The sequence below is a fragment of the Natrix helvetica genome, assembly GCF_964273705.1.
Source record: "Natrix helvetica genome assembly, chromosome: Z".
NCBI classification, from domain to species: domain Eukaryota; kingdom Metazoa; phylum Chordata; class Lepidosauria; order Squamata; family Natricidae; genus Natrix; species Natrix helvetica.
In genome coordinates this window covers 73,632,331-73,657,746 of record NC_138554.1, presented here as the reverse complement: position 1 = coordinate 73,657,746, position 25,416 = coordinate 73,632,331, and the positions used below count along the sequence as shown (strand labels likewise).

General features: G+C 38.8%; 1 protein-coding gene across 5 annotated transcripts in view; it reads right to left on the bottom strand.

Moving 5' to 3' along the window:
* The window catches only part of ELMO1 (engulfment and cell motility 1), a 481,433-nt gene that overhangs the window by 269,988 nt on the left and 186,029 nt on the right, over positions 1-25,416 (bottom strand). For all 5 annotated transcript variants that reach the window (XM_081932593.1, XM_081932592.1, XM_081932596.1 and 2 more), the window contains exon 5: positions 20,536-20,586. In XM_081932593.1, coding sequence (XP_081788719.1) covers positions 20,536-20,586 — 51 coding nt within the window. The remainder of the gene's footprint in view (positions 1-20,535; positions 20,587-25,416) is intronic.

Genomic DNA, 25,416 nt, shown 5'->3' with positions numbered 1-25,416 from the left:
TTCTAAATCTAGGGTTCAATTTGCTTTTGGAAATCATATCTGGAATGCAATGAATGGATCACTGAGACAGACATCCAAAAATCAGAAAGGCATGAAAAGTGAATTTAAATTGACATATATACCGTATTTTTCGGAGTATAAGACGCACCTTTTTCCCTCAAAAAAGAGGCTGAAAATTTGGGTGCATCTTATACACTGAATACAGCATTTTTTGCCTCCTGAAACCCCGCCCCTTCACCAAAATGGTTGTGCATAGCTTTTAGGAGGGTTTCAGAGTGCTCCTGGGGACTGGGGAGGGCAGAAATGAGCAAAAACAGGCCATTTTTTGCTCAATTTTGCAACCCCCAGGAACACTCTATAAGGCTCCTAAAGGCTATCCATGCCCCCCCCCCTTTTTTGACAAAAGCCAGGTCTGTTTTCACGAAAAATGGGCAGTGTTTTGCTTGTTTTTGCCCCCCCCCCCTCTCAGGAGCACTCTACAAGCCTCCTAAAGGCTATTCATGCCCGTTTTTGGGAGGTTTGCAGAGTGCAAAAACTTTTTTTTATTTGCTTCTTCAAAACCTTGGTACGTGTTATACTCCAGTGTGTCTTATACTTCAAAAAATATGGTAGGTATCTATACAGAAAAGGTTGATAAACTTTATACACAAGATTGATAAATTTTCTTGCCACATGAATTAGAAAAGTTAAATTAGAAAATAGTTCACATTAGTGAATTTGATTTCCCCATTGACCTTGCTTATTAAATAGTCACAAAAAATGATCACATGACGCCAAGACACTACAATTGTCATAAATATGAGACAGTTGCCGAGCATCTGAATTTTGATCATGTGACCATAGGGATGCTGTAGCAGTCAAAAGTGTGAAAAAATCGTCTTAAGTCAGTTTTTCAGTGGCACTGTAATTTTGAATGGTCAGTAAATGAACTGTTGTTAGTTAAGGACTCCCTGTATAACCTAAAATTCCCAACTCTGTGGAAAACCTGAGTTGAAATGTTACAGTGTTATAATAAGTCTTTGTTAATAAGTAATACCTTTTTAACACCTCTGAAAATCATCACAAAAGGTATATACTTTACCAAAATCAACCAAATCATAATATATACATGTGCCTTGATTTTCATTCCATGATAGTCTCTAGTACTCTGATAAAATAAGCTTTGAGCATCTTGGAGAAAGCTTTCATAGAGGCTAAAAAACTTTAGTATTATCAAACATTTTATAAAAATAAACTTGTGTAATATACAAAAAATCTAAAAAATAGCCTATTTGGTAAAAAAATTGCACTCATATTCTAAAAAATATTAATTCCATATAATTAAAAATTAAAAATCTGAGTTGTTCAAAAATAAAAACATTGTAGATTAAATAGTCTCCATAACAAGCGTTAACCTACACATATTTTTATTGGTAATTTCACACTGGTCAAATATAATTACCATACAATAGTAAACTAGTTCTTTGAAGGAATTAGAAATATGTTAATGTGTGGTTAAAATATGCTCCAAAAATTGGATTTCTCTATTTATAAAGAGTCTTGGATATATCACGCCTAAACTGTTGCAACAAAGCAGATTATACTTTGAAAGAATGTGTGCAGACTCTAAAAGATAGATGAACAACATTTATCAACTTTCAGTTTTTGAATGACTTTGTATTGGCAGAGAGGCAGGGAAATATAGTACAGCTTTAATTTATTGGTTAAAAAGGCCAACATTGGTTAAAAATTCTGGTCATTTGAGATGGATATTAAATTATACCTGAGATGGTATAATGTCTGTGATGGCCATAATATGTTTTTGTTGATTACAAATTTGAATATTATGATAGAACTCAGAATAATATGTTAGATAGGATAGCAGTAAAGCAGTAACAAAGTATTCATAGCAAAATTCTTCTATAACTTTTATTATACACTTTTAGTGGGCAGCCAAAAATGTTCATTTTTTAGTCATTTTTTGAGATTAGCACTCTATATTGTTTAATGCCAGTAGTTCCATTCCATTCATGTTCAAGCCTGTTGCTTTTATTAATACCTACTTTTTATTACTGGTTACTATCACAATAATTTGTTGCAAGCTATCTTTAGTATGTTATAGAAAAGTAAACAAATGCTGAAAATAAAAGAAATAAAGTAATTCATTGCAAACAATGAAAGATTCCAAGTCTTTGCCTTGTAAGTAGTGTGACAAGTCTCTAAAAGAAAAAGAAAAATGGGAGTGAGGTCAAATTGACTGATATGATCCTGAGAAAAGCTTTAAGAATATACTGAGGCTTGGGAGGGAGGAGCCAATGTCACGACGATACGGACGTGTGGTCTTGATGCTCTAAGACCGCAGCCAATACTTTTGCCGCTGTGTGGTCCAATCGGACCTAAACCGTCCCACAGAGATGGTGAACAGGAAGAATACATCTTGCTGATCTCAGGAACATTGCAAAGTCCCTGATTGATCCAAGAGAAGTTCTTCAAGCCGGCGACAAAAAATCCAGCCATTTGGCTGATGAAGTTGGGGCGGCTCCAAAACGGAAGTATACAGAAAGAGAAAGTGTTTCCAGGTAGTGAGGAATTTTTATTCTTTTAAAAGAGACTGCCAATAAAAAACTTAAAGTTAATTTAAATTTGAGAACAGAAAAAATAAGCGACGGAATTAAGCTTTGAATGGTTTTGGACAATGGATCATCTTACTTTTCAAATGCTATGTTCATGGAGGGAATTTATGCAAACCATTTAAAACGAATGGATTAAGTTTTCTTCTTCTATTTTTTTTCTTTTATTATTATTCTTTGTAACCTATGGACTAATTCTCCTTCTTCATTACTGCGGGTGTTTTTCCCTTTTTCTTCTCTAACTCATTCAAGAATTTGACTTTTTTAAAACTTGTAATATAAAAAAGACACAAAAGGTAACAAAGAAAATTGTAATAACAGAGGGAAAGAAAAACACTGCTACTTGGAGGCTGGAAGTTTGTGTATTGGAAACAAAACACTTTTACTTTCCTCACTGATTATTCTGGTTTGGCACTTCAAGGTCTCACTGTTTGTTTATAGAGAGTGATAAGAAGAAAAGCATACAGATGTTCCTTTGAAGTATATCTTTAACCAGAGAAAAGTGAAAGTAAGACCTTATTGTGAATTTATGCTTAATCTTGTAAAAACCTTCCAAGTCAGAGCAGCAGTGTTTGTCAGCTGGAGATATTGGCACAATTTCAACAGCAGAAAGAAACTTTAAGCCTGCAAAAGATATTCTCAGAAATACAGAAATTATCAGATACACATGAGAGGATAGAGAAGAAGTTGGAAGACTTAGTACATCTAACAGCAAAATATGATGAACAAGTTGAAGATGTTTATCAAATGGAAAAAGTGGCAGTTAAAATCTTAAAAACTGAAGAGGAAAATGATCATAAAGAAATTAAATCCGCTGATATCTATGGTGATTGGTTTGTGTCTGGAAATGGAAAGAGTGGAATACTGAAAGAGGAATTAAATGGAGAGGAACTCTACCCCAGATGGCAAGATACAGAAGAAGAAAAAACAAAAGAATTTATGGATTTAAAGAGAGAAATTTTATTGGCAACATCATTGATAACACTACTGACAATTAAAGATAAGCTGATTAAGGAAACAGAAGAAGGGCATCGAAATTATATGAGAGACTTAATAAGCAATGAGTTGCTAAGAGGAGTCCATACAAATTTGATTAAGGAGATGATTAGAGGACTGATACCACAAATGGCAGAAGACATGGGATCGTTTTGCTACTGGAAAGATACAGGTTGATAGATGGAAGAGTATAATTTAAAACTAGTTAAGCTTAGTGAAAATTAGTGACAATAGATATAGCCAAATAAATGATAATGATAATAATGTATACATATGTATTGTTATGATAAGTAATAATTGGATATGAATATTGAATGGTACCCATGAAAGGAAAATTAGAAATCTTTTTTGTTATATATAAAGGCTAATAAAAAAGAACTAAGTTAAATTTAGTTAAGTTTTGATTATTAGGAGGAAAAATGTTATGATACAGGATACAGTCAAATAAAGGAGGGATAATGATAATAATGTGTGTGTGTGTGTGTTTGTGTGTGTGTGTGTGTATATATAACACAAATATAAAAAGACAACATTAAAAATAAAAATATGGTTTTCTGCCTGCATGGTCTTCTGTGATGAGCCGAAGGACAGAAAGAGGGAGTAGTGACCTTCCTCCCATATTTAGGCATACCAGGGGTTGTAACACAAATACATATATACATATATATATATATATATGTACAACATAAGGAAACGATGTAAATTGTAAACAGTGATTTGGAAAGGGGGATTAGAAATTTTTGTTGCTAAATATTATGGATGTTTAGCTAGAATAGGTCATAAGGATTCAGAGTTATTGGAGGATTTTAGAAATAGCAAATGAAATGCCAGTATGTAGTTATGTTTTAAATCTTGGTATATTTTATGATGAAGGACATTTAAACAATTATAGTCAAATGAAAATTGAGATATGATGATAGTAATATGTATAAATATCTGAGTTAAAATACTTGAGTTAATATGAATTATGGTTGACGACTGTGGAAGAGATGCACGAAAGTCTTTTGTAACCAACTGATACACTTTCTACAGTATGTAAAGAAGGAGGATTCTTTGTGTTGTGTTTGTTTTGAAAAGAAAAAATTATTTTAAAAAAAGAATATATTGAGGTTTGGTTAAGATTTAATTAAAAAAAACAGTGTATAAACATAAATTTTTATTAAACATAATTTGAACTGGTAAATATGTAAAGGAAGATAGGATTGTTTTTTGAGGGTAGAATGAAATTAAAAGCCTGACCTAATCTTCCACAGGTTCATATATCTGCACAATAAAGCTGGCATAAAACAGTTGCAATAAAAGTAAAAGCCACTATTACTAAAAGTTATGAATTTAATCTGAGCAATGTATGTAGCATGTCCCTGGATAGAAGGCTTTATGTCTTGGGCGAAGAATCTTGGGTGAAGATCTTGAGGGAAGAATGGAATCAAAGCCGGCAATTGTAACAGTTTATGTTTATTAAGAACCTAACAGCAACATACTAGCAAAAGGCAAGGGCTATAGGCTCACAGCATTCTTTATAGAGGGCTGTCAACTGTTAGCCAATAGATTCAAAGTATTTTCCCTTGCCTAGTGAGGACTGGAGTGAAATCTTTCAGCTATGTCTGCGCATACACAACAAAATTCAGATTGCATATTGAAGTATTTATATGCCAAATTCTTAAATCATGTTACAGTATGTGATTAAATCACTGCTGCCTCCTAATTGCCATTTTGCTCTGTTTGAGCTGTACTCTCATAACTCTCATAACCCCAAATCATATACAACTAAAGTAGTTCACTTTATCTATGAAACTGGCAGAAGGCAGAACAGATGAACACATGCCTTATCCTTGCATTAAATACTTAGAACTGCTGCAAGCTTGGTCAAGTATCCACTCTTCTTAGGAGAGCATCTCATGGGCCATTTTATACAACACAAGTAACAAACTGGAGAACTTCATTAAGTGCTGACTTTTGCTATAGCCAGGGATAGCCAGCCTGGGATCTATCCCACCCTTGAACTCTGCAAAACAGCCAATTATTGAGGAGCATTTTGACAGAAAGAGAACCTTAAGTTAAACTAAACCCCCCTCCATCGCTAACAAATCTGAAATATTAGAATTGGACTTCCAAAGAGACTTGACAAAACAACAGCTATTAGATTTTCCCATATTTGTAGGGGGGAGTAACATCTGGAATGGAATCAGAAATATAGGCTAAAAAAGCTAAGAACAAAGTTAATTCAGAGCATGGAGAGATTACCATAGGAAAATACAACTGAGTTTATGGCAAGGCAATGCCTTCTCACAGTACAAATTGTTCTTTCAATATTTGAGCAACTAATAGCCATACAACATGATTTGGACACCTTCAGAAAAGATATAGCTGTTTTTCTGTAAAAACAAGATCTAGGACCTTGCATTCTCACCAAAGACCTTACAGCAGACTGTGTTAAATCCCACACTCTAGTTAAGTCTGCAGGCAAGGAGCAAAGATACAAAGAAACAGTTAAAGAACCTGCTAAAAAGGGACAGCCTTCCCAGAAAAACTGGCTTTCTCCTGATGAGGCAGTTAGAGAGGGATTTATTAATAGAGAAGGTTCCTTGGAAACGAGTAAATTATCTCCCCTCCAATTACATTGTTCACTGCAAATACAATAGATTGCTCTTAGAATCCATATGAACAGACTTAACTGTGGACGCTGGAATATCAAGAGTGCAATACTAAATTCCTTAAACCAGTTTCTACACTGATAATGAGAGCAGATTAATCTATGTGCAGGGGAGTGGTTCTCTGAGGCTCCAAACCTGCTTCTTCAAGCAGTCCACTATACCTCTAATGCTATTTAAGATGAAGTCTCTTTTCACATCTTCCCCATCAGAGTCTTTTGTAAGGAAATGATTAAACCCCTAATTGTTAATAAGTGAGCTCCCAAGGTTGCTGTTTCGCCCTCACTTTCAATCTTGGGAAACCAAGGGAATGAGAAGGGGAGTCAATCAGCCTTACTCAGTGAAGATGTATTTAATAACACAGAAGCCGGCCTCATTAATGCTTTCGCCTCCCTACCAAAGAAAGAACAGGACAACATACTATTTAAGTTAGAAAATTTAAAGAAATTCTTGTTGGTCACAATGGACACAACTGAGCCACTTTTAGATCTTGTGTCCCCATTAATTGAGCTTTTACTTCTCCCCCAGAGAGCAAGGGATTGCATGAAAATGAGATCATGGGAAACCGAAGCCAAGATCTACTGGTTGCCAATAGAGGTCTCGGTAGATATGGAGATGCTATCATCAGTTGAATATCCTATGATACCTTCAGCAACAAAACCATTGAGAGAGAATCCATGTCAGCGCCATCAACTCAAAGTCAATTGCAACATGACCTAATAACTCCTTGTCCTACACCTCGGGAGGAGGTACCTGAAAGGCAAGCTCTGTTAGCGGGTGGTAAAGCCTCTCACTCTGAACAAGTTCCGCAGGAATCTACTCAGGACTTAGATGACACTCCTCTCCTTACAGAGAAGGTCAATTTTGTCTGTGACGACTTCTCAGCCCAATGTAACAATCCCACAACTTCCTTTTGTATAAATCATATCTCCTATTGAGCATCAAATAATGACCCTCTCTCCCTTTTATCTTGGAATATAGCAGGCTGGACTGTCCCAATAAAAGACCAACTCTTTGTTGATTATATATCACAATTTGGCATCCTTTTCTTACAGGACACCTGGGCCACTTTAGAGATACAGCTAGATGGCTTTTGGGCATACTCTATCCCGGCTGCCCCAAGTAAGGTGTGTGGGAGATTTAAAGGGGGTATCATGACACTAGTTAATACATCCCTGCAATTTATATGTGTATTACTGCCACCTTTACAGCCTTGGGTTGTGCTTTTTAATATCTGTATTCCTCCCCTTAATAAGAATAATATGACCAACAATATTTGGGATCGTATAGAACATTTTATTCTTGCCTGCACAGACCAACACCCCACAGTGGCAATAATCATAGGGGGGGACTTAAACACTAGGATGGGGAAAATGATCAAGCATTATTTAAGATATATTACAACGAGACTGGGCCAGGAAAACCCCTGCATTCTAGACAATTTAAAAATCCTAAACACATTTGGGTGGGTTTGTGTGCAAGACAGATGATTGCACGTTTGGACCTATGTATCCTTAATGGTTCCACATGTGGTGATTATCCAGCACAATATACATATCGGGGAGCAGGAGGACAATCCACGTTCGATTATTGGATAATATGTGATCTCTTGAAGTTCTTACGGAAGATGTAGATAGATTCATGATTGGAAAGTGATCACAGTCCAGTAATCCTTACTCTTATATTACACTAGAAAATTTTAAGGGCCCACTTAATCTACCTGCCCAGGTTAGAGTGTCAAAATACTCAGGTAAAAATCAAATTGACCGAGAAAAATGCAACTGAAGTTACTAAATGGATGTTAGCTTCAGAAATCAACTTCAAATGCCATTAAACAGTTCTTCTATACAGGTGGAGGACAATTAGTCTCTGCTGCCTTAAAACCCTTCAAACCAAAACATTGGTGCAAATTCTTTATGAGGCACAAGCAGGAATCTTTGCGAAGAAAAACTCACTAGAAATCGTACAAACAAAATTCCTGTAATCATTTTAGCTGCACCCAAAGGAACACCAAATGCCAGTTAAGGATTGAGACAAGTATGCCTCAGATTCAGGTAAGAGCCTGGAAGCTGATGGTTACTTAAAAATTCATTTCTTTCTAGAGGGACTGACCCTTTTAGTGTTGACTGATAACTTCCCCTCTCCCTGGAAACAGGCGATAGACCATAAACTGGGCTCTTATGGGCTCTCCGCAGTATTTTTCATATCCCTAGGCTTTGACCAAGCTAAGCAAGTAGTTATTAATAGAATAAAAGACATAAAGTTCCATTCAGAAATAAATAGGTTGCCTCCCCGTAGTAGAGCAGAATTAAACAGGATGTGTGGGAACCATCAAGCTATTTAAAGGACCTGATTTTTCTGAAACATAAAATAGCATTCTTCAGAGCCAGATTCAATATCCTCCCCTCAGCACTCCTCCAGGGTAGGTATAATAAGACGCCAATAGCTGAACGAATATGTATATGTGGTAAAGGAGAAGTCAAAGATATCATACATGTTTTATTGCACTGTGAGTTTTTACAGAGTTTTTAGGTCAATGCATATTTTCCCCTTACTAGAGAGATTTCCAGGGAGGGTAGACAATTTTTATGTAGACTATCTCCTCCAGGACTCAAGTCCGACTACCACGCGTGCAGTAGCAAAATTCTGTGCAGTTGCAATGACCACAAGGAAAAATTTGGTTACAGGACTAAAGATGTTTTCTTGTACTACTTTTTTGTAGATATCTCTAACAATTTTTAGAGAATTTATATTTACACACATACTTACCAGCATGTAACTAAGGAGCTATACTGTTTAGTACCATTTATTTTATTATTATAGATATATTATTATTATTATTATTATAGATATTTATTAAATAATAATAATAATAATAATAATAATAATAATAATAATAATAATAATAATAATAATAATAATACTTTTTGTAGCAACCTTTGCTACAAAGCGAAGGTTGGAGACCGGATGATAGTTGGCTAAAGAAGCTGGGTCCAGGGAAGGCTTCTTAAGGAGGGGGCTCACCACCGCCTCCTTCAAGGTGGTGGGAAAGAACCCCTCTCTCAATGAATGGTTGGTAATCGCCTGGAGCCAGCCTCGTGTCACCTCCCGGGAAGCCGAAACTAACCAAGAGGGACATGGGTCCAGCACACAAGTGGCAGCACACAAGTGGCAGCACTGAGTCTCCCCATAATTTTGTCCATGCCCTCGGGGGTCACAGGGTCAAACTCATCCCAGATTGTCTCCACAAGATTCATCCCTGTTGGCTTGTCCGAATCTACCCAGAGTCCAAGCCTGTCTGGATCTGAGCGATTTTATCCTGCAGATACTGAACAAATTCTTCAGCCCTACCCTGCAAGGGGTTTTCCCCAGTTCCTTGGCTAAGTAAGGAGTGGGTCACCCTAAACAGGGTGGCTGCGCAGTTATCTGCGGATGCGATAAGAGCGGAAAAATGTTGTCATTTTGCCATTTTTATCGCCACTAAGTAGGATTTAATATGAATTCTTATTAGTGTTCGATCAGATTCGGACCGGCTGGCCCTCCAGCCACTCTCTAGGCATCTTTTCCCGCGTTTCATCTCCTGGAGCTCCTCGGTAAACCATGGAGCCACCCGGGATCGACACCGGGTCAGAGGCCGCAAAGGCACAACGTGATCCAAGGCCCCAGTGGCCGCCCTATCCCAGGCTTCCACTAGGGCTTCGGTCGAGTTGTGAGCAAGGGATTCAGGAAAAGTCCCAAGCTCCATCAAGAACCTTTCGGGGTCCATCAGGCGCCTGGGGCGGAACCATCTAGTCGGTTCCGCCTCCCTGCAGTGAGGGGTAGCAGTATGGAAGTCAAGCCTGATGAGGAAATGATCAGACCATGACAAGGGTTGAATAGAAATATCCCCTAAATCTAGATCATTCATCCACTGCCCAGAGACAAAAATCAGGTCGAGCGTGTGTCCCCCATTATGGGTGGGGTCTTGAATTAACTGAGTTAGGTCCATAGCTGTCATGGAAGCCATGAACTCCCGAGCTGACTCAGATGTCTCTCCAATGGAAGGCAGATTGAAATCCCTCAGGACCATAAGCCTGGGGAAATCAACGGCCAATCCAGCTAACACATTCAGCAGCTCCGGCAGGGCCGATGAAACATAGCAGGGAGACAGGTATGTAACAAAAAGGCCCACCTGAGCTCCAAGGCCCCACTTCACAAAAAGGGACGCACACCCACCTATCTGAGGCACAGTAACCTCCTGAGATCTGAGACTTTCCCTAATAACCACCGCCACCCTGCCCCCGCTCCTGCCCTGGGCTCTTGGCTGGTGAAATGCCCGGAAGCCTGGTGGGCATAGTTCGCTAAGGGGAACACCCCTCTCATGGCCCAACCAGGTCTCCGTAATGCACACCAGGTCCGCTCTACCCTCTTGTATGAGGTTGTAAATGAGGGGAGCCTTATGTACCACGGACCTGGCGTTAAGCGACACCAGCCGTTGACCAGGGTCCTGTAATCCCGAGCACCCGGGGGTGCGAGAAGGGCGATGAGGGTCGGAATGCGCAATCGCTCTTAAACAGCAAACCCGCATCCTCCGAACATAATTTGGCCCTTGGCCCCCACCATATCTGCCTCTCCCACAAACAGTAGAGATGGTGAACCCCCCAATGGAATGGCTTAATGTCTCCCCTGGAATCCAACCCTTCCCAGCACTCCCAACCCATGCCCATTAGTTAGCTCTAGCCTGTGCCCTGGCAGACTCCCCCACAAACCTGTCTGAGCCATCCAAATCAACCCACCCCTCCCCCCCTTAAAATTTGGTTTAAAAACCCCTGTAAAAAACTCCTAAGAAATCTCTTCTTCACATGCCACCTCTCGGGATCCCAAGATCCGTCATTAAGGAAGCGTCTTGATAGGCCAGAAGGCCATCCCCGGGAAAGGGGGAGTTCCCAGAGGGAATAAAGTTCTGTCGCAGTATAACATAGAGGAGAGTGTGGCATCAACCGAACGGGATGACATCATGGGGAGATGGAACGAGGAGATGACATGTCCAGGGGGGGGCAGCCCGCAGTGTTCAAGGGGTAGCGGGAAGCTTATGTCCATCATAAAAATAGTCGGTGTTGAGGGCAATATGTAAGAGTAACGGCGGCTGCTTCAACTCCGACTCCAACAGTTAAGCTTCGCCCATGCCAGCCGCATTCATACCCATCGCCAGGGCCGCACTCCGTTGACCCAGTCCATAATATCACAGGAGGAGGGGCCAAATGGCCAAATGGCACAGTACGGTGGCACTGGCAATGGCGGTGATACCGGGGGGGCACAATGAAGGACCCCCCACTTCAACCGCAGCCACGCTAACTACCGAAGCCATCTTCCGCTGGCGTTAATATCCATGCCAGCTGCCTCAGCCACTCCCCGCTGATCCAATTTATCATGTCTATAAGCAAGGTGGAGGGGGGAGCAACCGGGATAACACCACGGCGTGGGGAGTAGCAGCTGCAGAGACCCTAGGCTGGGCGTCCAGCCGCCACCACCAACCACATCCACGCCGGCTGCAGTGACCCCAGGCTGGGCGTCCCGCCACAGGTGCTGACCCCACCCACACCAGCAACTGCCAGTGCTCTCCATTCCCCTTTCACCGCCAACCGCCCCATTTCACTCACGATGTTCCGGCTACAAGGCAGGACATTGCAGCTCAAGGGTATCCCCGAGGTCCCAGGAAGTTCTCATAGCTGGACCTGGAACCAACGATGGGATAGGGTACCCCTGCAAGCCCCAAGAAGGACAATCATCTCCCCGAAGCTCTCCTCAAACGTGACAGGACACCATCTTGGGCATGCGTAGTAAGAGAAGGGCAAAGGTTGCTGCAAGCATCCTGGGTAACAACCAAGTACCTTCTTAAAAGATGTTGAGACTCTAGAAAGTGTTCAGAGAAGAGCAACAAAGATGATTAGGGGACTGGAGGCTAAACATATGAAGAACGGCTGCAGGAACTGGGTATGTTTAGTTTAATGAAAAGAAGGACTAGGGGAGACATGATAGTAGTGTGCTAATATCTCAGGGGGTGCCACAAAGAACAGGGAGTCAAGCTTTTCTTCAAAGCACCCGAGGGCAGGACAAGAAGCAGTGGGTGGAAACTAATCAAGAGAAGCAACATAGAGCTAAGAAGAAATTTCCGGACTTTTAGAACAATTAATCAGTGGAACAGCTTGTCTTCAGAAGTTGTGAATGCTCCAACACTGGAAGTTTTTAAGAAGGTGTTGGATAACTTCGGCATTTGTCTGAAGAGGTGTAGGGTTTTCTGCCTAAGCAGGGGGTTGGACTAGAAGACCTTCAAGGTTCCTTCCAACTCTGTTATTCTATTCTATTCTTAAAATGTATGATGTTCCAAATAGCACAGTTTTTTGCAGTTTCACTGGTGTTATTGCAGGAAGCTGCAATTTGTTGATGTATTTTATAAAATTATTGGACAGGGTACCAGATGTCCCAATGACAATGGGCATTACTGTTACATGTTCCTGCCATAATCACATAGTTTTGATGGCTAGGTTGCAATATCGTGATTTTTTCCAGTTTTTTTTCTTCTACTCTGGGGTCTCCTGGTAATGCAGTATCAATAAATTGTACATTTCGGTTTTTGACAACTGTGGCATATGGCGTGTTGTGTTCCAAACAATGATCTGTATTCGAAAGTCCCACAAGTCACCTTCTTATTTCGACAACTTTTTCCACTTCATGTTCCCATGACGTTTCAGATACAGGTAAATTGTTGTTGTTGTTTTACATAAGTGGGCCAGTGGATTAATTTAGTAACTCGGTCATCTTTGGATTTTGTAATCAGTTTCTACAATTTTGCTGCATTCACAAATTAAGTGTGAAACAGTTTCGAATTTGTTGTTGCAAAGTCAGCAGTTTTGATTGTCACTGTATTTTTGTATTTTTGCTTTAATGGCATTAGTTTGTAGTGCTTGTTCTTAAGCAGCCAGTATTAAACCTTCCATTTGTTTCTTGATGGTTCCCATCTTAAGCCATGCCCATATAAAGTTGTCATCACATTTTCTTTTCAATGCTTTTCAAGTGCTGTCCATGCAAAGCTTTGGTTTTCCGTTTAATCTGTCATCCAGCTGTTTTTCCTTATATTCTGCCTTTGTTTCTGTTGTTTTCATAATGTTCTCTGTTTTCACAGCCTGCAGCAATTTTTCTGTACTTTGGTTCACATAATCATTCAAACTTCATTTTTCTTCTTCTACACTTTGATGGATTTGCAACAGCCCTCTGCCCCTTTTTTTCTTGGCAGGTACAATCTGACGATGTCCGTTTGTGAATGTGAAGCTTGGTATTCAAAAGTTTGTGCATTTTATAGTCCAAATTTTCCAGTTCAGCCAAAGTCCAGTTGATGATTCCAGCTGAGTAGCATATCACTGGAACTGCCCATGTATTAATGGCTTTAATTATATTTCTAGCATTCAGCTTTGATTTTAATATTTTGCAACCCCTCCTGATGAATTCCTTTTGCGTTGCCTCTATGACTTTTCCATTCAAGATGTTATCTGCTTCCAATATGCCTAGGTATTTGTAACCATAATCCTTTACTAATGCTTTCACTACTCCATTTCCCAGTTCTATTCCTTCTATTATTATTTTTTTCATTTTTCCTCACTGCATGGATAATATAGCACATTTTCAAATCCAAAGTTCATTCTGATGTTGCTGCTGAACAGTTGAACTGTGTTGAGTATTGATTAAAGTCCAGTGGGGGTTTTTTCATACATTTTTAAGTCATCCATGTATAATAGATGGTTTACCTTGCCATGTTGACTTGAGATTTGGTATCCTAGTTTTGTGTTTCATAGGATTATTGACAGTGGAATTAATGTGATGTTGAACAGTAGTGGTGAAAGTGAGTCCCCTTGGAACATTTCTCTTCTGATGTTGACTTCACCAATGTTCTCCCCATTTGCTGTTAGAACTGTTTTACATTTTTGCATATATGTTTTCAAAATTGTACAAATTACTTGTTAATTAATTATTTACATCGTTATCATCATTATTTACTTTATTCATTAAACATTAAATTCAGTCAGCTGAACATTACAAAATGCATCACAAATACCATTGACTGGTGCTAACGGTTGATACGGGTTACTGTATATATAATAATCTATGATGATGATGATATATCACAACAGAAAAAAACACAAATCCAAATATTCTTTAATTTGGTAGCTCAAGTTGGTATTCTTTTTCTACCAAACCCTCATTGCCCAATGGAGCTGTGTGTGTAGGTGTACCTTCAAGACATTGTTAATTCTTGTGTCATTTCTTGGTAAGATTTTCAGAAGTGGTTTTCCATTGTCTGCTTACTAGGATTGAAAGTGAGTGTCTGATCCAAGTTACCCAATTGACTTTGTAACTAGGAAGGACTAGAATTCACTGCCTCCCAGTTTCTAAACTGGTGCCTTCACCCACCTAATGACTCTTCAATGGAGCTTAGAGTATCATATATTAATGTGTAACATAAAATATAGACCTTTCCTGTAGAAACTGAGGTCACTTACCATCTTCCACCAATACTGTCGCAGAAAAACACCAAAGGTGTTTATGTTATTTTGGGGTAGGGGAGAGGAAAAAAAGCATCTAACCTAACTATTTAAAGAATAAAGGAAGAAGACACAGTTTCAGATTACATTGGAATATGCTTCAAATACATATCTTTAACACTTTCTTTTGATATAATGTAATTAAATCCAATACTATTTTTATAGTATGTTTTTACAGCTAAATTAGTTATACCCTGCTATTTTTGTGGGTTGCAGCTATATGGCTAATCTACTACCACCAAAAAAGACAGATGCTAATGTGATGTCTAATTCACCAAATCATGCTGTCAATGAACCAAAGGAATCTGATTCATGCTATCATTTCACCCAAAACCCTCCACTAAAATCAACCATAAATATTTGCAATAAACATTTCCTTCATTGTTAGCTTCTCCTTACAGATCAACTTCTACCGTAGCTTTTATTTCCAATAACCCTGTTTGGAGAAAACCTGAAAAAAATCCAAAACAGCTCCATTTAAAAAAAACACAAAGATTAGAGCACATTATTTAACATGCTAACCATTCCAATACATACAAAATATCCCCAAACAGGATTTATCTGAAAGAACCTGGTTTCTTTCTTAAATTGTTAAAAAAAGTATTCTGATTTTTGTATAACTCTGATCAGAGTTACCAATCATTAAATTGTTCCTGAGGGGAAAAAAGGCCATGAAGCCCAAGTAAGCAGTGCATAGAAACACACTGTTCATCCATGGTTAAACAACATGCTTGGAATGTTGACCAACAAAATGATTTGACTACTGTATCAGTACACTACAATATATGGTGGTACTAACAATGCAACACTCCTGTACAACATCAACTGATCTCAAAATGTTGAAGGAAAAATAAAACTCACAACAAAATTTTCAATTCATGTGATACATGAGAGTGATTTTTAATATGTTATATTTTATTTATACTAAATTATGCAATGATGTTCTCATTTCGATATAAGCCCTTGATAAAGAAAATTATTTTAAAAGAAAGGCACAGCTTCCAGCAACTGCATGCATATTTTGCATCTCATGAGTAAACTCATTGAACCAATGACATTATATTGCCGTGACGGTAAATCAATGGCACACATTCACTAGAGATGGGTTGCTACTGGTTCGGACCAGTTCGGTCAAACCGGTAGTAACTTGGTGACCTGGGTTGCTTGAACCGGCAGCAACCCAGGCCTGCCACGCCCCCAAACTGGTTCTCTGACGATGACGCCATATTGATTTTCAGTTCTGCACATGTGCAAAACAATTTTCACTGCAGAAATGTAACCTTTTTTCCTTTTCTAACATTTTGCGCATGTGCAGACCTTTTTAGTTGCAAATGCGCATGCGCACGGAGCGTAATGCTGGCAGCAACTCACCCCTAGCATACACTCCTACTTGTACTCGCTGTATACACCTGACTGCATATTCTCTGATCCATCCAACTTCATAATAAAGTTTGCAGATGACACAACTGTGCTGGGTCTTATAACTGGAGGGGACGAATCAGCATACAGGGAAGAAGTTCATAAGGCATCCACATGGTGCTCAAAAACAACTTACATCTAAATACTAGTAAGACAAAGGAGATGGTGCTAGATTTCCAGAAGCACAGAGAGAACCTGCCCCACTGTATATCAAGGAGTGCTGTATGAAGGGGAATTTTAAATTCTTGGTAGTGCTTATTAGTCAAGATCTCACCTGGAAAAACAAGACATCCCTGATGATTGGCAAGACCAAACAGAGACTTCATTTCCTTAGAGTCCTGCGAAAAAAATTAGGTGGAACAATGGCCGATGTCCTCTTTCTATCGGTTCACAATAGAAAGTGTTCTTACATATAGTATTATAGTATGGTATGCTGGTTTAACTGCTGCAGAAAGTAAGGCACTACAGAGAATGATCAATTCGGCACAAGTAACCATTGGTTACTCTAACACCACTGGATGACATTGCCAGGTCTCGCTGCTTTAGCAGAGTAAGGAAGATACTCAGAGATGATTCACACATTGGTCAGTGTCTCTTCGCACTTTTACCATTGGGCAGAAGACATCAAAGCATAGCCAGCTGAACAAGTAGGTTTAAAAATATCCTTGGGCTGTCAGACTCTTAAACACAACCACAATCACTCCACGCACACGCAGAAACATATGACTAGTTTTTTCAAGTTCTTTTTCTTTTTCCCCCTAATTACTTACATTGGGATTATTCCTTATACTATTTATGTTGTTTGTATTTCTTGTCATGGATTGCACCAGTGAGGCTAAAACCAATTTCGTTGTATTTATTTTGTACAATGACAACAAAAGCTATACTAGGTGGCATGCAGTCCTCTCTGTGGGCACACGAGCTGTTGCCCCAGCTCAGTTCCGCCATGTATGTGTGCATGCCTCCCACCGGCCAGGTGATTTTCAGGTTGATCCCGTGCATGCGGGGGGCTGTGCATACATGCGGGGATCGTGTGTGCATATGCAAGGGGCAAGGCACATGTGGGGTGGTCACACACACATGCACAGAGTGGGGCACACAGAAGGGGTCACACACACATGCATGGGGGAAGGGTGCGCAGGGGGCATGAACATGTGCAGGGGCACACATGGGCACATGCAAGGGTGGGGCGCACACAGGGGTTGTGCATGCATGTGGGGGGCATGCAGGGGGCACACACATTGCATTATGGGTGTGCACACATGTTTTCGACATCAAAAAGTTTAACTATATTGTAATATATAGCTATTAGCTGTCTGGTGATTCTTCCTATCCTTCAGTGAAAACAACTTTACTCCTATTTCTTAAGACTCAACAGAAGTATGTAATTTTTTAATAGACATTAACTTCTCAATGGTGCTGCATGTGTAGCTTTTGTGCATTAAGATCTGTTATATAGTTTGATTCAGTAATAGTCAGTTTTTTAAAGTTGAAAGCACTTTGCAGAAGATTCTCTGAAATAAGGAAACAGCATGGTAAGAACAGCAGACCAGCCTGGAGTTCTCCACAGTGTGCAATTTTAGCATTAGTATCCTGGCACATGGTATTCCAAACATGAAACGAGTTTGATTCTAAGAGGCTGATGTAACCAGAATAAAAAAGTGGGAGGCAAAAAAATGATTCAATAACAAAATTGGAAAATTCAGCCTATACCTCTTGTAACCTAGGAAACCAAGTGTGCCTGCAGCGATTTATGAAAGGGGGAGGGAGGGGGTGTTGTGCGAAACTTAATGTCATAAGTAATCATACCAATTTACCAAGAGAGCAATGAACAGGTTGCATTTGTAATGATGCATGCCCAAAATTATCCAGTTCAGCCAAACATTTAAATGATGGTGTCTCAGCATGAGTAGATAATATTCACAGAGCCACTTGATTTTGCAATGTCAATCAATTCTGATTTCTATATTGGGAAAACCATATCCAGTTACGTAGGAGAAAGATTCTGAACTCTGAGTAGGCAAAGATTCTGAACTTCTGAGTAGGCATGCACTGGACTGCACTGGGTTATTTTCTTGTGATATTATTGGAGGAAAGTGTATGATGGCTATGCTATAATACAAAATAACAGGAAAGGCATCATGCCACAGAGCATTGTTCCCATAAGGACTATCAAGAAGCAAAAAAAAAAAACCAAAACCAACCTCATTTTTTTAAAAAAATATTGCATTTATAATTATGAACTATAACAGGGAAAAATGACTATATTGGATGGTAACAGTTGAACACAAAACAAAACAAATTGCCATACATATATATTAAGTATGAGAAAACTTAATGTAATGCAGATCTCCTCACCTTTTAAGTTCTCAACCTCTGCTCACAACCTAGGTATCTATATTAAAGATTAAGGATCACTGCTAGTATTCCCTCATGTATTATATGGTATTGATCTCATAACTTTTTTCTTAAAAACAATTTTCAAAAGTTTACATTTGCCCTGCTGTATAACATGGTGTATATTATATAGGAGCTGTTCTTGGTTAATTAAACTTCCATTAAGCATATATAATGTAAATTTTGCCTCTGATATTCACGGCCTGCAGCCGACATGCTTCCCAGGCCTCTCTGGAGCCTTCCCGGCGGTCCCCAACTCCCCGTGGCCAGACTCGATGCCCATGCTTGCCTAGAGAACCCTGCCCTTCCCTCAGTGTTCCTTTCCCCCTGGGCTGAAGCAATTTACCCAGCTTGGGCCTGCCCTGCTTGACCGAAGGGCTATGGAGGAAAGAGGGGTTTGAGATGATGGCACGGGCACAAGTGAGCTGAAGCAGTTTGGAACCTACCTTACCAAACCACCTGTGTGTGTGTATGTGTGTGTGTCTGTGAGAGAGAGAGGGGGGGAGAGGGAGAGAGGGAGGGAGAGAGAGAGAGAGAATGAAAGAATAAGAAAGAAAGTAAATTGGAGAGAGAGAGAGATAAGAAAGAAGGAAGGAAGGAAGGAAGGAAGAGAAAGAAAATAAGTTGGGGGGAGAGACACAAGAAGGAAAGAAGGAAGGAAAGAAAAAAAGAAGGAAGGAAGGAAGGAAGGAAGGAAGGAAGGAAGGAAGGAAGGAAGGAAGGAAGGAAGCCCAAAATTTTGGTTGCTAAGCAAGAGTGTTGTTAAGTGAGTTTCACCACATTTTCCACCCCACCCAATCACATGGCCATTAAGCCACTCCCACCCAATCACATGGCCGGCAAGCCACTCCCACCCAGTCACATGGCCGGCAAGCCACTCCCACAAAGCAGGCAACACCTACAGAAGAGGCTCTAAAAATTTTTGAAACCCACCACTGTGTCAATGCCTCATCAGCCGTAAATCTCACCCCATGTCACTGCTTGGTAGCAAGAAGAGTAGAAGGCACAACTGTATTTTTTTCTTTTTAAAATAATTTTTCTTTCTCTATTTCTTAATTTCTGAGTTCTTGTTAATTGTGTATATTTTACCAAAATGAAAATTTCTAATGAAACTATTAATTCCATGCTACATGTTTATTTATGTATTGCTGTAAAATTGTTAATAAAGCCCAAAAAGTGACTGACTTGTTAAGCCTGCAATTAAGCCAGAAGAAAACAATTCCATTTGTAAACAATTGTTATCAGCCCCCCAGGTGGTAACTATTGAACTGTACTTTCAACAACTAAGTAGCTATTTGAGGCCTGGAAAATGAAGATAGTTCACTTATAAAGCAGAACGCTATAAAAACATTGCAAAAGGAAGATAAGATTTAGCTCAAAGTCCTAGAAGTAAATGTCTCAAAGACAATGAAGAAATTGAAAGTAAAAAGACACTGTCTATCTTAGCAGGGCAATGATCCAAAACTTTCCTTAAAATCAATCAAAATGTACTTATATGAAAGAAAAAAACTTTAAAATATTCTTGGCAGTTATTGCAAATGTTTAGGGAAATTTCAAACATGCAAAGAGATCTGAAATAATTTCTGAGTTAGAATCATTCTGCATAGAAGAATGGGGAAGCCGAGGGGGGGACGGACGGGTATTCCAAGCATAGAAACAGAATTTTGGCTGGTTACATGAAACAATTGATAGTTTTTATTTATCCCATCTGAACTTCTGCCACTGCCATATTAATACACAATTTGATCTTTAATTTTTCAATGTAATTATATGTTAATGTCACCTATTCTCATAAATTAATAGTATATTATATGGACTATCTTATAATAATCATGAGAGAGCAAGAGATAGGGAATTTAGATATATGCAAATGCATCAGCAACTTACCGGTGATGTTGTTAATCGAAGTATTGCTCCGTTTTTAATTTCATTACGATTCTAAAAAAAGAAAATCCCAATGTTAAATAGTGATATAATTTGACATATCATATCTACATTTTCAGCTTTTTCTGGAAGGTACACAATGTTGCAGACATCACAGAAAAACAGCACATTAGAGTTTCAGTTTATCTAATCTCCTGAAAATGAAGAATAACCATTGCTTCTCCAGACATGAACCAAAACATAAGACGAGAAATGTAGTGTATGCAGTCTAATGCAATTAAATCCTATGGTAATGGGTTTAGGAGATAGAACATTTACATCCCAACAACTCTCTGCCTACTCACTTAACCAGCCTATTCAGATTAAGAGAGAAATGAAACCACTCTGGACGACATGTATGGTTCCCTTCTTGCTCAAAACTAAGAAATTACTTGAATAAGTAGTGAAATGTTTCAAACCAATAAGAAAAGAAATCCAGTTGCCATTACTCAATGTTCAGATTTAAGATGCTTGTGTACAACTGGCTCTTAACGCTATCAAATTGATGGGTTACAACCTAAAGCAGAATAAAAATGAACTGTTCAGCCTAGAACATATGGCATTTTCTACCTAGATATCCCACTGTGTTTCATATTTCCCTTGTTCTTGACCATAACATTAAAACCATTCCAAAGCTAAAGTTGAATTTGTGTTATACAGTAACCTTAATGAGCAGGCAAATGTATAATAAAATCATGCCTTGAACAAAAAGGGAAGAGTGTACTTTGGGAATGTGCACTTTGTGAAATTGTATTCTGCCTTCCATTCAACCAAGACATGTTAAATTGGCTGGATAGCTGTAGAGGACAAAGTTGCAATTGCATCTGACACGATAGTGAACAGTGACGTGCGGTGAGGTTTATGGCACTGACGTCATCACAATCTTTTTATTAAAATGCCTTTGTAATACAGGGGTTTTTAATAAAAGGATCTGTGCCGTTTTGTCCTGTCCTTGCGCGTTTCGAAGGGGTGGCGGGCAAGAGCGTATCGCCGAGGACCATATGCAGTGACCACCAGTGGCCAACAACAACAACAAAAAAGAGATTTTGACAATATAATACATTATCCAAAATTATAAATAATCTTATTTTCAGATGCATTTTTTTCCCATCTGTTTTTTTTTTTAAAGAATCAGACTTGCTTCCAATTTGTGCCTTCTGGCAAAGTACAGTTTTCTTGGCAAGAAATCTAGCTTGCCATTGCTTTCGTCATAGGTCTGAGAAAGTTAGTTTCTTTCTTTCTTTCTTTCTTTCTTTCTTTCTTTCTTTCTTTCTTTCTTTCTTTCTTCTTTCTTTTCTCTTCCTTTCTTTCTGATTTGTTTCCCTCTCTTTTCTCTCTCTCTCATTCTCTCCCTTCGCTCTCTTTCATTTCCCTCTCCCTCTCCCCCTTCTCTCTCTAATTTGTTTCTCTCTCTTTTCCCTCTCTTCCATTCTCTTCTTCCAGATCTCTTTCATTTCTCTCTATCTCTCTCTCTTTCTCCCCTTTTCTCTTTCATCTCTTTCTTGCGTGTGCAAGCAAAATACCCCAGGATCACGGTGGCGGGGACAGCAAATCCTTCCGCTGCGCTGCGGAGAAGAGCCATACTGTGAAGGAGACTCCTTAGAGCTAGACTCAGGTCAGCGCAAGCCCATTCCCCTCCTTCCTGAGCCAACATGAAGGGGACGAAAAGAAATGTAGAAAGTATAGAAAAGAAAATTAAGGCATCATTTCCCCCTCAATTGATATCAAAGTCACAAAAAGGGCTGCAGAATAAAAGTGATTTATATGCATGAAATTGTATGTGCAGCAGAAAAATGAAAATATCCAGTGTCAATTCAAGACATGTGCTTAGTCCTCTAAAGCAGAGATGAAAATAAGATATTCCAGCAGTTCCCTAGGTAACCAGAAATAGATCACAAGAATCCTGACAATCATTTATTTAACGATAACAAATTACTCCTCCCCTTTTCCTACTTGATGCCTTTAAAATAGATATTTTTAAATTGATTAAGAATAGATATTTTTCTTGAAAATCTAACAACTCATCTCAGTTTTAGTAATCAATATATCAATAGATTTAGAATTCTTTAACAGAAAACGATTATATTTTGCACTAACTGGTGAATTATATTTTAGTAAGGACAAAAAGAATATAATTTAAAAGAAATTCAAGAAATATGTTGCAATTTATCTATTTTGAATCTTGCAGAGGCTAAATTCAGGCATAAATGATGGCATACATCTTGTTCAATTACAATCAGAACAGTAACAACAAAGCCTGAAAGTATTTTATATTAATAGAGGCATGTGTTTCCCATGCCTGTCCTCTGGATTCATCCCAAAGCACAACTCTCTAAAATGGGAAATACAAGCTTTCCAATTAAAAATCAAACCTTGTTTTTCATTTCTAAACAATTACTTTAAAATCTGCTACGAAACAGTTTATACATTAACCCAAAATATATTCCATTTTAAACAGAATTAAACCACATTCAGCATATAAATTATTTTAATAGAAACATTTTGTACAAATTTAATCTCCCTATATAATATCAATGAAACCAAAGAAAGACCAAATTTAAAAAATTATGATCCTGACCACTGATTAAAAAACTAAATCAAAAAGTATTATTTTCATTTTAAAACATTTTTATGTTGACATAATACTGTCTTAATACAATGAAATTTCACCTTACAGGTTCTAATTTCATACTCTCCAAACAACTTAATTCTATGCATGCTAAGGTTGCATTGTCATTGCTTGAGAAAACACTGAACTATATAGTAAGAATATAAAGTTTATTATAGTCATAGACCAGCAAAAGACAAAAATCTATTTACAATATTAAAAGATAATACCAATAATAATAGTAAATAATAACATCCATAACAATTACATACATTGCACCATACAGTTTGAATCGTGCTCATATATATTTGATGGATAGGCGGATAAGTATGTGTATATAATATAGATCCTCTAAAAATTGTTAGAGATATCTACAAAAAATAGTACAAGAAAACATCTTTAGTCCTGTAACCGAATTTTTCTTGTGGACATTGCAGCTGCACAGAATTTTGCTACTGCATGTGTGGTAGTCGGGGTTGAGTCCTGGAGGAGATAGTCCACATAAAAATTGTCTGCCCTCCCTGGAAATCTCTCTAGTTAAGGGGAGAATATGCATTGACCTAAAAACTCTGATCAACTCACAATACAATAAAACATGTGATATCTTCAACTTCTCCTTTACATACTTGTTCCACTATTGGGGACATTATACCTAACCTGGAGGAGTGCTGAGGGGAGGATATTAAATCTGGCTCTGAAGAATGCTATTTTATGTTTCAGAAAAATCAGGTCCTTTAAATAGCTTGATGGTTCCCACACATCCTGTTTAATTCTGATCTACTATGGGGAGGCAACCTATTTATTTCTGAATGGAACCCCATGTCTTTTATTCTATTAATAATTACTTACTTAGCTTGGTCAAAGCCTAGGGATATGAAAAATACTGTGGAGAGCCCATTTTATGGTCTATCGCCTATTTCCAGGGAGAGGGGAAGTTATCAGTCAACACTAAAAAGGTCAGTCCCTCTAGAAAGAAATGAATTTTTAACCAATAGGTAGCCATTAGCTTCTAGGCTCTTACCTGAAATTGAGGTCAATCCTTAACTGGGCATTTGGTGTTCCTTTGGGTGCAGCTAAAATGGCTCAGAAATTTTGTTTGTATGATTTCTAGTGAGTCTTTGTGAAATATTCCTGCTTGTGCCCCATAAAGGATTTGTGCAAATGTTTTAGCCTCAAAGAGTTTTAAGGCAGCAGGGACTGATTGTTCTCCACTTGTATAGAAGAACTGTTTAATGGCATTTGAGTACCTAAGAGCTGATTGCAATATATAATCCAGGTAAGCCTTCTAAGTATTTTTTGAGTATAACACCACCACAAGGTATTTAAATATATTACCTGTTCTAAATTATGTCCTCCTATTCTCCAGGAATATTGAGTTAAGTCCTTTAGCGAAAACTAAAAATTTTGATTTGTCAAAATTAAGGACCATTATTCTGTCTGCAGTATCCTAGCTGTAATTGCTTTCTTCAGTCCAGTGGGTGTTTGTGAGATAACAGCAGCAGCAGCAACGGCATATAAGTATTGGGATTTTACGTTGGGCCAAGTTAGGAGGATATACTGTATTTTTCGGACTATAAGCCGCACTGGAGTTTAAGCCGCACCATGATTTTGAAGAGGTAAATTTTTTAAAAAAGTTTTTGCACTCTGCAGGCCTCCCAAACCCACTGCACACCTCATTTTTTGAAAAAGAAAAAAGGGGGGCACGCAGAGCTTTTGGAGGCTTGTAGGGTGCTCCTGGGAGCTGTGGGGGGGAACGAGCAAAAAACCAACCTGTTTTTCACAAAAATGGGCCTTTTTTGCAAAAGAAAAAGGGGAGCATACAGAGGCTTTGGGAGGCTTGTAGAGTGCTCCTGGGGACTGGGGGGGGGGAACGAGCAAAAACGGCCCGTTTTTGCCTGTTTTTGGCCTCCCCAGCCCCCAGGAGCACTTTGCAGGCCTCCCAAACCCAAACATCCATTTTTGCAAAGGAGGCGAGGTTTTGGAAGGCCAAAAATGCTATATTCACTGTATAAGACGCACCCAGATTTTCACCCTCTTTTTTGGGCGGGAAAGGTGCGTTTTATACAGAAAAATACGGTAGGTAAGGGTTCTGCAAAAGATCTATCAAGGAGCTGATGTAGAAATTAAAAGGGGAGGGGGACAGAATGCAACTCTGCCGTACTCCTTTTGTACCCTTACTGGGCTGGATAAAGTTCCTCGAGGATTACATCTCACTTTCAAGGTGGAGTTAGCATACA